This window comes from Halichoerus grypus, chromosome 15, assembly GCF_964656455.1.
Source record: "Halichoerus grypus chromosome 15, mHalGry1.hap1.1, whole genome shotgun sequence".
In the NCBI taxonomy this organism is placed as follows: Eukaryota; Metazoa; Chordata; class Mammalia; order Carnivora; family Phocidae; genus Halichoerus; species Halichoerus grypus.
In genome coordinates, this window is record NC_135726.1 from 26741740 (window position 1) to 26753573 (window position 11834).

Sequence of the window (11834 nt, forward strand, 5' to 3'; positions counted from 1 at the left end):
GCAACAATCCCAATAGAAAATAGTCCTTTTTTAAACAATAGTTTTAGACTTAAGGAAAGGGCCATATAGTGTTGCATGGCAAAGATAAGGAAATAAAATCATATATAAAACATTCCCATTTTGTATTTAAAAAAGGAAAAATATGTACGGAGAGAGAAGAAAACATGGACAGAAACAGGGAGACGGAGATACGAGGAAAATATATTAAAAGCTAATGACGGCTGTTTAGATGGTAGAATTCTCACAAGTGGTTTTTTCCTTTCTTCCAGTTTCCAATATTTTTCCGGACTTTCTACAATGTGCGTGCATTAATTTAGAAGCAGGAAAAAAGAGAGCTGTTTAAAATATTTCTGCTTTTGAAGTTATGTTGAGGTTTTTTTTTGAAGTACTATTTTCTTATGTTCATCTGGATTTTCCACAAATCTCTACAACGAGTATGGATTATTTTTAGAGTACGAAAAGTTTTATTTTAAAGTGTTATTTTGGGCGATCCAGCAATTCTGGGTATACATCCAAAAGAACTGACAGCAGAGACACAAAGACGTATTTGCACACCCATGGTCGCAACAGCATTAAGCACCTCAGCCAAAAGGTGGAACCACCCAAGGGTCCACGGACGGGTGAACGGATCAACAAAACGCGGTGGCTACCTACAATGCGACATCAGTCAGCCTTGAAAAGGAAGGAAACTCTGACACCTGCTGCGGCGTGGATGAACCCTGAGGCCGTGATGCTGAGGGACACAAGCCAGTCACAGAGAAGATAAATCCTGCATGATCCCACTTACAGGAGGTCCCTAGAGCAGTCAGATCCGTGGATTGAGAAGGAGAGTGGTGGCTGCCAGGGGCTGGGGAAGGGGGAAACGGGGATGCATGACATGGGGACAAAGTTTCAGTTTTCCAAGAAAAGAGTTGCGGCTGCAGAACAATAAGAATGTATTTAACACTCCTGAACTGTACCCTTAAGGATGGTTAAGATGGTAGATTTTATGTCTATTGTACCACAATTGAACAAGAATGGTATTTTGGAGAACAACCAGGCTTCACGTGCCTCGTCATTGGCTGTGCTGAGACATGCCCAGCACTGGCCACGGAGTCAGGGTTTTGGACAAATTTATGTAACTGAGTCTCATGGAGCCTTCGGATCTAACTTCCATTCTGGGAAAGTCAGGGGTTTAGAGGAACAAACGCAGTGACTTCAGGAGGAAGCCACCAGACAGAGCCAGCGAGTGTAGACACAGCCCAGCGGGCGGTTTTGTCCACAAGAAACCAGGGAGGGTGGGTGACACAGATTAAGAGTCCTAAGAGCCATCGCCACCCCATACCAGTGTGGGCCTTGAATGGATCCTGGGTCCGACGAGCCAGCTGCCCCATCTGGGGACAGTGGGAACTTTTAAATTGGACTGGGCCATCACGACACTCAGAATTGCCACCGATCCTCCTGGGTGTCCTCATTCAACCGCAATTGTGTAGAAAATGTCCTCATTTTTTTAAATTTATGGTGAAATGTCTAGGAGCCATGTTTTATGAGATCTATAGCTTGAGAACAATTTAGCCAAAAAAAATTAAAAGACGAAGCAAATATGGAGAACCGTGAACAACTGTCAAGCCCAGGGGCTAAGGATATGAGTCTTCAACATCAGTCTCTCTACTTGTTGGTATCTTCTCTGCTTTTCTGAAAGTTTTTTTTTTCTGTTTTATAATTTAAATTCAAGGTAGTTAACATATAGTGTATTATTAATTTCAGAGGTAGAGGTCAGTGATTCATCAGTTGCATATAACACCCAGTGCTCATTCCATCACGTGCCCTCCTTAATGCCCATCACCCCGTTACCCCATCCCCCCACCGCCCTCCCCTCCAGCAACCCTTTTCTGAAAGTTTCAAAATGATCATCGTGAGCATACACGCATGATATCTGTTGTGTTATTGTTGACCTCATCTGGGTGTCCTTTGGGGTTTCCTTTTTTTTTTTTTTAAAGATTTTATTTATTTATCTGACAGAGAGAGACACAGAGAGAGAGGGAACACAAGCAGGGGGAGTGGCAGAGGGAGAAGCAGGCTTCCTGCTGAGCAGGGAGCCCGACGCGGGGCTCGATTCCAGGACCCTGGGATCATGACCCGAGCCGAAGGCAGACGCTTAACGACTGAGCCACCCAGGCGCCCCTGGGGTTTCCTTTTTTTTCTTAAGTGCCCAAGCAGAGGCCCCACCTCAAGGAGGGTGGCTTCTCCGTATGCCTGAGGGAGTTTCTGGGGCTAAAGGCAGGGTCCAAGTGGCAGGGTTTGGGTGCAGGATGTGGCTGGGGCCACGGTCCTGGGGGAGACCCATTCTCCAGGGCCCACCCTGGCCCCTCCCAGGGGCACCGAGCAAGACAGTACCTGAGACTGAACAGCCCCACCGGCCACCTCAGCAGACTCAGGAGAAGCGTCAGCTGTTCCAGGCCCAGGCAGCACTGGGTCAGCCTGGGGACAGAGGTCCGTTACAGGGGTGGCCCTCACCGGGAGCCCCCGCCCCTCCCCTGCCCCTGTGGGTGGGCCTGTGACTCACGTGAGCGCGGTCAGCTGTAGGGCCTGGCTCAGGCTGGCGGCCAGTCTGGGCACATGCTCTGGCCTGAAGCTGCACTGGCTCAGCCTGAGGGCAGAGGGGAAGGGGCAGAGCTGGGGTGAGGCCTGCTGGGGCTGCTGTCCTGCTTCCTCCCATCTCCCCCAGGGCCTGTGGGGTGCCCCACCCTGAGGGCAAAGGCCTGGAATCAGGGCCTGAGAACAGGCCAAAGATGTAGCTCCTGCTCTGGGAGCTTCCTATCTCTTGAGAGAGATCACCCCACCCCCTGCCAAGAAAGGGCCGGGAGTGTCCCTTATTGAGCCCTGACTCTATGCCAGGCCCTGGGCCAGCATCTGGGTGCTCCGGACGAGCCTACCTTATATGCAGCATCTCATGCAATTCCAACCACATCATTTACAGGCAGAGAAACTGACTAACCCAAGGACACACAGCTGGTGAGAAGGGCCCAATCGTGTTTCAGTCCAAGTCAGCCTGACTCCAGACCCCAAACCTACACCGTGGCTCTCCTCCCCAGTACCCCTTTACTCCAGGCTCCCTTGGAGGGAGGAGGCCTGGGATTCCTGTTGGGGCCCCATCCTCCTGGCACTTGTGGCCCTGGGTGGCCAGCAGACGGGCCCCACAGGGCCGTTCACAGTCACGGGACAGGGACCCCTGGAGAATTCCACGAGAGGCCGACATTTCAGCTGGGTATGAAAGGATTGGGAGAATTTTATCTTGGAAACTACAGGGAAGAGAGTGTTGTGTTGAGTGCCTGGCGGGAAGGAAGCTTCATCGGGCAGTGTGTGTTTAGTAAGGAGTGAAGGTCCCTTGGGCTCAGTGTGTGTGTGCATGCATGTTATGGGTGTGTTGTGGGTGTGTTGTATGTGTGGGGGCTACGTATGGATGCACGTGTGTGTGCTGTGTGTGTTCTGTGGATGTGTGTGGGTGGCGTGTGCTTGTATGATGTGTGTGCATATGTGTGTGTTGTATGTATATGTATGTGGAGTGCGTGCATTTATGTGCGTGGTGTGGGTGTGGTGTATCCGTGTACGGCTTTGGGGAGGTGAGGAGGAACACGATGGGAAGTGACAGCCAGATCAGACTGAGGGAGAAGACCAAACTAAGGAATTTGAACCTGATCCTGGGGGCAATGGGGAGCCACGGAAGGGCTTAGCACAGTGGAGTGCCACAGTCCAATGTGTTCTGGGAAGATCCCTCTGGGTGCTGTGGAGTGAATGGACTGGGGGAGGCCTGGCCAGAGGCAGTGGCCCAGTTCAGAGGCCATGATCACAGCTGAAGAAAGACATACAGAGGAAGTGACCCGAGGCAGTGGTGGTGAAGCTGAGAGAGAGCGCCCCAGGCTACCGGTGGGTAATAATAACAGCAACTGATACAGAACTCAAGTGAGCCAGGCCCTTGCCAGGCACTTTATACATATCAACTCCTTTAAGCCTCATAAGAACCCTAAGGGGTAGGTCTTACTATTATTCCCATTTTACAGATGAGGAACTGAAACACAGAGAGGTTAAGTCACTTGTTCGAGGTCACACAGCTGGCAAATGGTAGAGCTGGGATTTACCCCCAGGTGGCTCCAGAGTCTGAGCTCTTAACCATGATACTCAGAAGCCTCCAGGCTTATACTTAAGGCATGGCTAAGAGGCACCCATCAGTGCAAAGGCCTGGCCTCAGGACTGGAGGTGCGGGGGTGTTGGGGGCAGATCTGGGGGTGGCAAACCCAGGCAGTGAGCGTGAAGCAGGGTGTCTGAAGGAGGAAAGGGCCGAGAGGAGGAGGGATGGAAGCTGCCCCAGGGTCAGCTTCCTCTTCCCCATTCCCTCCCCTTGACCCCTCTCCCCCAGACCAGGCCTTACCTCAGTGTCTTCCCGGCCTCCTCCCGTCTGGAGAAGTGGATCCAGAAGCTCTGCTCAGAGCCCAGGCTGCAGAGAGAAAGGTGTGGGGAAGCCGGAGGCCCAGCATCCTGAGCCCCAGACACTAGGGGCTGCAGGAGGGAAGGGGGCTAGGCCCGCAGGGACAGGGAGGGTGAAAGCCACAGAAGGAGAGACCACAGGGGACCCCCAGCACATTCTGTGAGGACACTGAATCCTCGCCTTCCCCACCCTGTGACCTCCCCGGTCCCCATGTCATGCAGGCCTTGGAGGATGGAAACCACGATCCCCCGTTCAGGGAACCCTGAGACTGAGAAAGGGGGGCAAGTTGCCCCAAGTCACACAGAGGGGGTTGCTAAGCCTGGGAATCTTGCTTCTCCCCACCGTCAGCAAGTGGCGCAGTCTTACTTCACGGAGGCCTCCCGGATGCGTGGGCAGGAGGGGAGTGTCTTCACCAGGCCCAGGGCACTTTCTAGGGAGATGTTGTTGTGACTCAGGCTGGAAGAGAAATGAGGTTCAGGATGGGGGGAGGGGCAGCACCTTAGGGCAGCCCTGCCCAGCCCCCCCTTGTCTCCTCTCCTCCAGCTGTCTGTCCCCTCTGGGAGGACTGTCCTCAATGTCCAAGTGTCCACTCTCCAGGTGCAGACACCGAGGTCCAGAGAGAGGCCAGAGGGGCACTCTCGCCACACAGGCAGGACAGGCACCCAGTCCTGCGTCCTCAGGAGCTGCACCCACTGGGGCTGAGACAGGGTCGATGGGGCCAGGCTGACAGTTCCAGCCCCAGGGGCTCAGGGACACCCAGAGCCCAAAGCTCAGTTGCCTAGCAACCCGCTGCATCTGGGCTCAGGTCGCTAGTCTCCCAGACCACTGGGGAGACTGGCTGAGAGTGTGGGTGACTTCCTAGGGACCCTCCCTGCTGTGGGAACATCTCCAAATCTGTGTCCCATAGATTTAGTCTTTAGAGGGGCTTCAGGGACAGGATGGACTAGGAGTCAGGACAGCTGAGGTCCTGCGTCAGCTGGTTAGAGAGAAACTGTCACTTTCCTGTCCCAAAGTCAGCTTGGGTCACCACGCTTTAGTCACAGCCTCTCCTGGATGTCTGGTGGGGGCTCTGCCTAGCACGGGGGCGGGGGATCCTCCTCCTGGCTGTCCCCTGGGCTGCTCATCACTTACTCGAGAGAACCGGAGATGGGCAACTGAGGCAGACATTCCAGGAGGCACCTGAGCCCGTCATCACCCAGCATGTTTGCGGAGAGGCTACGAGAGGCAAGAAGGGGTTGGCAGTCCGACGTGCCGCTCAGCCGGAGCCCACTCTCCACAGGTACCATCACTGCTACTCGACCCGCACAGGACTAGCTCCGTGCCACTGTGGCCGTGACCGGACCGCACCATGCTCACTCCCACTGCACCAGCATCTCCGGCACCCCCAGAATGATCGCCCGGCACGCTGCCCCCCCCAGCACCACAGGTGAGCGGTCCCCCCCTTTCCCTGCAGTGCCCGCTGCCCATGCCCAGGGCCCCCATGCCTCCCGCAGGCTTCCGGACTCAGAGAAAAACCCATCTGCCTTTACCACGCCCTTGGCTCACAACAGGTGAGAAGGGCAACTTTGAACAAGAATAAATCCCAGAAAAAAGAAAGAGGTTTGGAGGCTGGGTTTCCCCAGGAGATTTCCTTCTTTTAATTCAGGAATGCAATATCGGATGGAAATTGTACTTGAATACTTTCTTTCCCTTCCTTGTGGCTTTCTACGGTTGTGCTACGCTTTCAGAATAATATAATCAGCGTGCCCTGGAATGTCTGATTTTTGTCCTGCATCTCTGACCTCATTTTGTCCCCGATGATGACACTTTGGAGGCTTTGTTTGCCTTTTTGGGAGAGGCTTTAAAAATTAAAAATTGGTTTGTCTCATAAAGCCATTTGATAAAGTAATCTTTACAATTAGAAAAACTTCCCTTTACAATTGAAAGCAGAAAAACCCAAAGACGTACTGCTTATTTATCTTTCTAATGTGTGATTTCCATTGGCCCCATTTCTCTTTTTGGGCACATCACAACGGGAATTTAAATTGTGTGTGTGTGTGTGTTGTAGACAGCTCTCTTAATGTCCCACTGGTCCTAAGCTGGACGCCTAGTGGTTGTGGCCACATCACAACGGGAATTTAAAGTGTGTGTGTGTGTGTGTGTGTGTGTGTGTGTGTGTGTGTTGTAGACAGCTCTCTTAATGTCCCACTGGTCCTAAGCTGGACGCCTAGTGGTTGTGGCCACATCACAACGGGAATTTAAAGTGTGTGTGTGTGTGTGTGTGTGTGTGTGTGTGTGTGTGTGTGTGTGTGTTGTAGACAGCTCTCTTAATGTCCCACTGGTCCTGAGCTGGACGCCTAGTGGTTGTGGGCACAGACTGCGTCATCATCCTAGCTGTGTGACCTTGGGCAAGTTTTTAAATCCTCTCTGTCCCTCAGCACTCTCATCTATAAAATGGGGACAATAGTACCTAGAGTTTTGGAAGGATAAAAAGACTACGTAAAGCACTTAGCACAGTGGAGAATGTGCTCAGGAAGTGTTGCCTGTTTTTATTTTTCTACCCATGAGGGGGTTGTGCTATTTGGGCACCCAAGACAGGTCACACAGATACCACCTCTCAACAGCACGAGAGCCCACGAGGCCCCACCCCAGCTGGCTCCGAGACCCTCCTCAGGCCGAGCCACTGGGTACTTTTAACCCCCTGCCGGGCAGACCATGGGATTCTCCATTTTGGTTCCCATCTGCCAGCAGAGCTCCAACGTCTTGATCATCATGAGGCCCAGGGGCTCCCATAGCCCTTTTGTGAGCTCCCCAAAGTAGATCAAGGGACACACCCTGAACTAGCCCCATCACGGCAAGAGTGGGGAGTGGAAGGGATGAAATGGGTGCAGGGAAATTTTATGGACGTGACCCAGGACGTGTCCCAGGCATCCCTGTTAGCCGGCCCTGACAGGTGTTGAGGGCACACACGCGCACATGCACACGCACACACATCCACCCTTCCAGTGCCACCCAGGCACGTGCTCCCGTGCTCCTCTCCCTCCTCCCCTGCCCCCAACTTACTCCAGCTGGTTGAGGTCTTCACATTTGCTCAGCAACCAGCACAGCGGCTCCACGTGCTCCTGACTGAGCCCACAGCCCGTGAACCTGCTGGAGGAGGGGCACCGAGCCCAAGGAGGGGGCGCTGAGCCACTCAGACCTGCTCTGCCCTGGCTTGTCCTGGGTGTGGCCTCCAGCTCCCAGGGGGCCTCACCCAAGGTTGGACTCTCCGGAACTATCCGTCATCCACCACTTACAACCTCCCGCACAGATCCCACCCGGCACCCCCAGGCTCCATCAGCCGGTGATCCCCGACCAACCACACCTACATCACTTGGGAACTCGTTCAGATGCAAACTCTTAGGAACCCTGCCCAGACCCACTGAATCAGAAACCATAGGATCTCTAGGTGGTCGATTCAAGCTCAAGTTGGACAAGCAGGGTGGGAGGGAGAGAAGAAGGGTGACGCCTGCTCTTGCCTTTGATACTGGAATTGAGACGAAGGAGATTCAGAGGCACAGACTTCCAGTTATAAAAGAAGTCAAGGGGATGGAAAGTACAGTATAGGGAATATAGTCAATAATACTGTAACAATGTTGTATGGTGACAGATGGCGACGGTCCCCACCGCGGGGAGCACTGCCTAGTGCACAGAGCTGCCCAATCACTAGCTTGTACACCTGCAACTAGTACCGCGTCGTAGGTCAGCTCTATTCTAACAAAAATGAATAAATAAATACATAGCCACCCAGAGTCTGTCCGCCCTGGGGCGAGGAGCACTGCAGAACGGCCTGGGTTCTGCCATGTGATCGCAGTTGTGAAGCTTATAGGACGTAATGTGCAGAAGGCTCTAGAATGGCACCCTGCAGATATTCAACATATCTTGATTCTCCTATTTATGGTTACTTCACAGCTGAGGAGGCTGAGGCCGACAGGAGAAGGGTCCGGCCCAAGGTCTCTCGGCAAGCCAGCGGCCTCAGTTATTAGAAACATCATCTCTGTGTGCGAAGGTTGCCCTCTGCCCCGTCATCCTGCCTCTGGGGATAACCGTGGAGCACGGGTCCAGGAGCCAGCAGGGCAAGGACACCTGTATCTGGGAGTGCTTCATGCTTTACACATCGTCTCAGTTAATCCTTGCAAACATCCTGCAATATGATGGCTCCCCCTTCAGCTGTGGAAGCTGAGGATCACAGAACGTTAAGGAGCTCGTCCAAGGCGTCAGGCCCTGTGGAGCTGGGATTTAAGGCCTGGTGGGCCACTTATGAAGTCCTTTTCCTCGAACCAGGCCCCTGAACTCTGGTCAAGCCTGACAGGCACTCCTTATTTGCCTTTGCCAAAGCCCAGCCCTCTCTGGACCTCTGCTTCTTTATGTTAGAGGAAACAAGTCTGCTTGCTGGGTCCTTTCAAGGAAATGCCCCACGGCAGGCCATCCATACTCTGTTCTAGGCATCCAGGAGGTGGGTCTACTTGTCCCCAATATCAACCAGGTGCCAGGGCGCAGTTTCGGGGACTTACCCACAGCATTCGCCTTCCCGCTCCTTGCTAGACCTGAAGTGCAGGGTCATGTGATACAGGGACCTGGAAGAGACAGCACCTGAGTCAGCCACCCTTGGCCACAGTCTCAGGATGCCCCTGACTCGGGTCCTACTGCCTCCATCCTACCCTCTTACACCCGCCAGACAGGGCAAAACCCTCCAAGACTAGACCCGGTTGTCCTAGGGCAATGCCCACCTGAGATCCACCTTCTGAATCCGTGGGCACAGGCTGAAGAGATCGGCCAGCAGGAGGGGGCTCTTCGGGGACAGCCTCGTCTCGCTTAGCCTGAGAAGGAAAGGAGCGGGGCCTTATGTAGGCAAGTTGGAGCCAGGCTAGAGTGGACAGGCAGCCTGGATGGGCTGGAAGGGAAGAAAGAGAGGAGAGGGAAGCCAGGCGGGTCAGCAAAGCAATAAGGAGGAAGGCAGGGACTCAAGAGGGACAAATAGGGACTTGGGTTTGAGCTCCAGTTCTGCTTATCGGCTGTGTGTCCTTGGAAGAGTCACTTAACTTCTCTGAGCCTCAGCCTCCTTACCGGGAAAACAGGATTACTCATGGTATACCTTCCGCTGGGGTGTCTCGAGGACTTAATTACATCAAGCTGGTGCACTGCCTGGCGCCATACCCATGCTAGTTTTATTATTATATTGTTTCTGCCCTCAAGCACAGACTTAACAGGTGAGTCCAGCTGAAAGGAAGTGGGAAACTTTAGGTCCTTGGAGTAGTTTCTGTGATTTGGGGCTAAATAACTCGTTGCTGTTGGGGCTGTCCTGTAGGGTGTTCCGTGGCATCGTAGACCTCTACTCACTAAATCCCATTCATCGCCCTCCCTCTCCCATTCCTCCTCCCCCTGCCATGACAACCAAAAATGTCTCCATGGCCATGTATCACTGGGGAGCAAAGTGCCCCCCTTGGCTGGGAACCGCTGTCTTCGAGAAGGTGAGGTAGCCGCATCTTGCCCTCGGAGGCGACCTGGGCACCCCCACTTCCCTCGCCCCCTAAACCCTCCCTCAGCTTGTCTTGTCCGTTCCACTCTCCAGATGCACCCTGAATCGACCTGCTTCTGCCCCAGCCCCACCAACCCCCGGCCCCACCATCTTCGACCCTACACAGCCTCTTCCCTACTCTCATTTCCACTCTTGTCCCCCAATCCCTTCTCTACCCAGCAGCCAGGCTGAGCTTTTGAAAACATACATCACAGGGTTGCCTGGGGGGCTCAGTCGGTTAAGCGTCTGCCTTCGGCTCAGGTCATGATCCCAGGGTCCTGGGATCGAGCCTGCTTCTCCCTCTCCCTCTGCCTGCTGCTCACCCTGCTCATGCTCTCTGTCAAATAAATAAATGAAATCTTAAAAAAAAAACAAAACACACATCACACCTCTGTCTTTCAAGTCCCCTTGGACAAAAACCCCAAACTCCTCCTCATGGCTCTCTTCACCTCTCTCCTCTCTCCACCTCCCCTCCTGCCACAGTGCCCTTCTGGCTGTTCCTTGAGCCCACCAAGTTCAATCTTGCCTCAGGGCCTCCTACATGCTCTTCCCTCTGTTTGGAATGCTGTTCCCTGCTCTTCACAAGGCTGGGTCCCTTTCGTCCTTTGGGTCGGACCTTAGTATCCCTCCTCAGAGGCATCCCCTGACCGCCCTCACCTTTGCAGCACTCTTGACTACATTACCTAGAAAAATACCTCATCACTGTCTGAATTCGTCTTGCTTGCTTATTGTCCAGCTGCCTACTACTACAAGGTAAGCTCCAAGAAGACAAGGACCTGGTCTTTTCTCCCCCCCTCGTCTCCAGCCCTCCAGCGTATGGACTAAGTAGTACAAAGCGTTAGCCGTGGTGTGGGGCAGGCTGGACACCTCATTCCAAAGACCGAGGAGATTTAGGGGTTCATGCTGTGTGTGGGCACGGAGAAGTCTCTCCCTGGTCTGGGGTTTCCCACCTGCTCATTTTAGCCTGCCACTTTGTGCGTCCAAAGACGCCCTTCCCGTCGTGGGGGCCATGCGTGGACGCGAGGTCTGTTCCATCTGCCCACCTCTGGAACGTCACCCTGCTGTTCCTTCCCTTCCCAGTAGGACGCGGGGATAAGCAAGATCCTGGCTGTGAAGTGAGCTGCCTCGGGCGTCCCAGAGAGCCTCAGCATTAGTACTTATGTTGCTGTTATTAACGGTATGATTTAATTTCCCGTTGTATTTTTCCATCCCAGCTGCAGCTGCTTTCTCCCTGCTGGAAGAGTATTTAAAGTAAATCCTTTTTAAATTCTAACCAGTCTGCGCTGAAATTAGAAAGCAGAGTTTTAAATACTTCGGAGGATGCTGCTTCAGTTCCCCTTTGGCGGAGTTAGATGGTGACCTTTAAAAACTGGCGTGTGACACAGAGACCACCTACATCTGTGAAGTCCCTTTCTAGGAGCTGGTGACCTTTCCGTGGGCGAGGAGAAGTACAACAGCCCATTTGCCAGAGACCCTCCGTTCTTCAAGGTGCCTGGAGAACACCTGTCTTTTGGAGCCCCAACCCTGGCAGAGGGGTTGGGGAATAGGAGTCCCATTTGTCAGATGAGGAAACTGAGCACATAGCACCCCACGCCCCTTCAAGGTTAGTAAGGTATTAGGGAAGAGCTCCCAGCTGTGCCAGATAAAAGAGCCCGAGAGAAAGGAGTAACTGGGAAGGAGGGGATGGGTTTGCAAGCCAAGAGCCTCAGCCCAGCACAGGGAGATGGGGAAACCGGTCTTACTGCAGCAGGCTCAGCTGGGGGAGCTGGGGTAAGTGGTGCAGCAGGGTCTCCAGGCTCTGGTCACTCAGGACCTCACAGGACAATCTGTGAA

General features: G+C 53.5%; 1 protein-coding gene across 12 annotated transcripts in view; it reads right to left on the reverse strand.

Moving 5' to 3' along the window:
- Window positions 1-11834, reverse strand: part of NLRC5 (NLR family CARD domain containing 5) — an 84147-nt gene that overhangs the window by 14286 nt on the left and 58027 nt on the right. For 9 of the 12 annotated variants that reach the window (XM_078063684.1, XM_036068962.2, XM_078063685.1 and 6 more), the window contains 9 exons: window positions 11744-11827; window positions 9214-9303; window positions 8998-9060; window positions 7508-7594; window positions 5597-5680; window positions 4832-4921; window positions 4409-4474; window positions 2546-2629; window positions 2377-2460 (listed from right to left, as the gene is read on the reverse strand). In XM_078063684.1, the coding sequence (XP_077919810.1) occupies window positions 2377-2460; window positions 2546-2629; window positions 4409-4474; window positions 4832-4921; window positions 5597-5680; window positions 7508-7594; window positions 8998-9060; window positions 9214-9303; window positions 11744-11827 (732 nt within the window). Of the gene's footprint in view, window positions 1-124; window positions 848-2376; window positions 2461-2545; window positions 2630-4408; window positions 4475-4831; window positions 4922-5596; window positions 5681-7507; window positions 7595-8997; window positions 9061-9213; window positions 9304-10089; window positions 11236-11743; window positions 11828-11834 lie in introns of those variants that run through there. The other 3 variants (XM_078063692.1, XM_078063687.1, XM_078063693.1) reach the window with 3 other exon arrangements.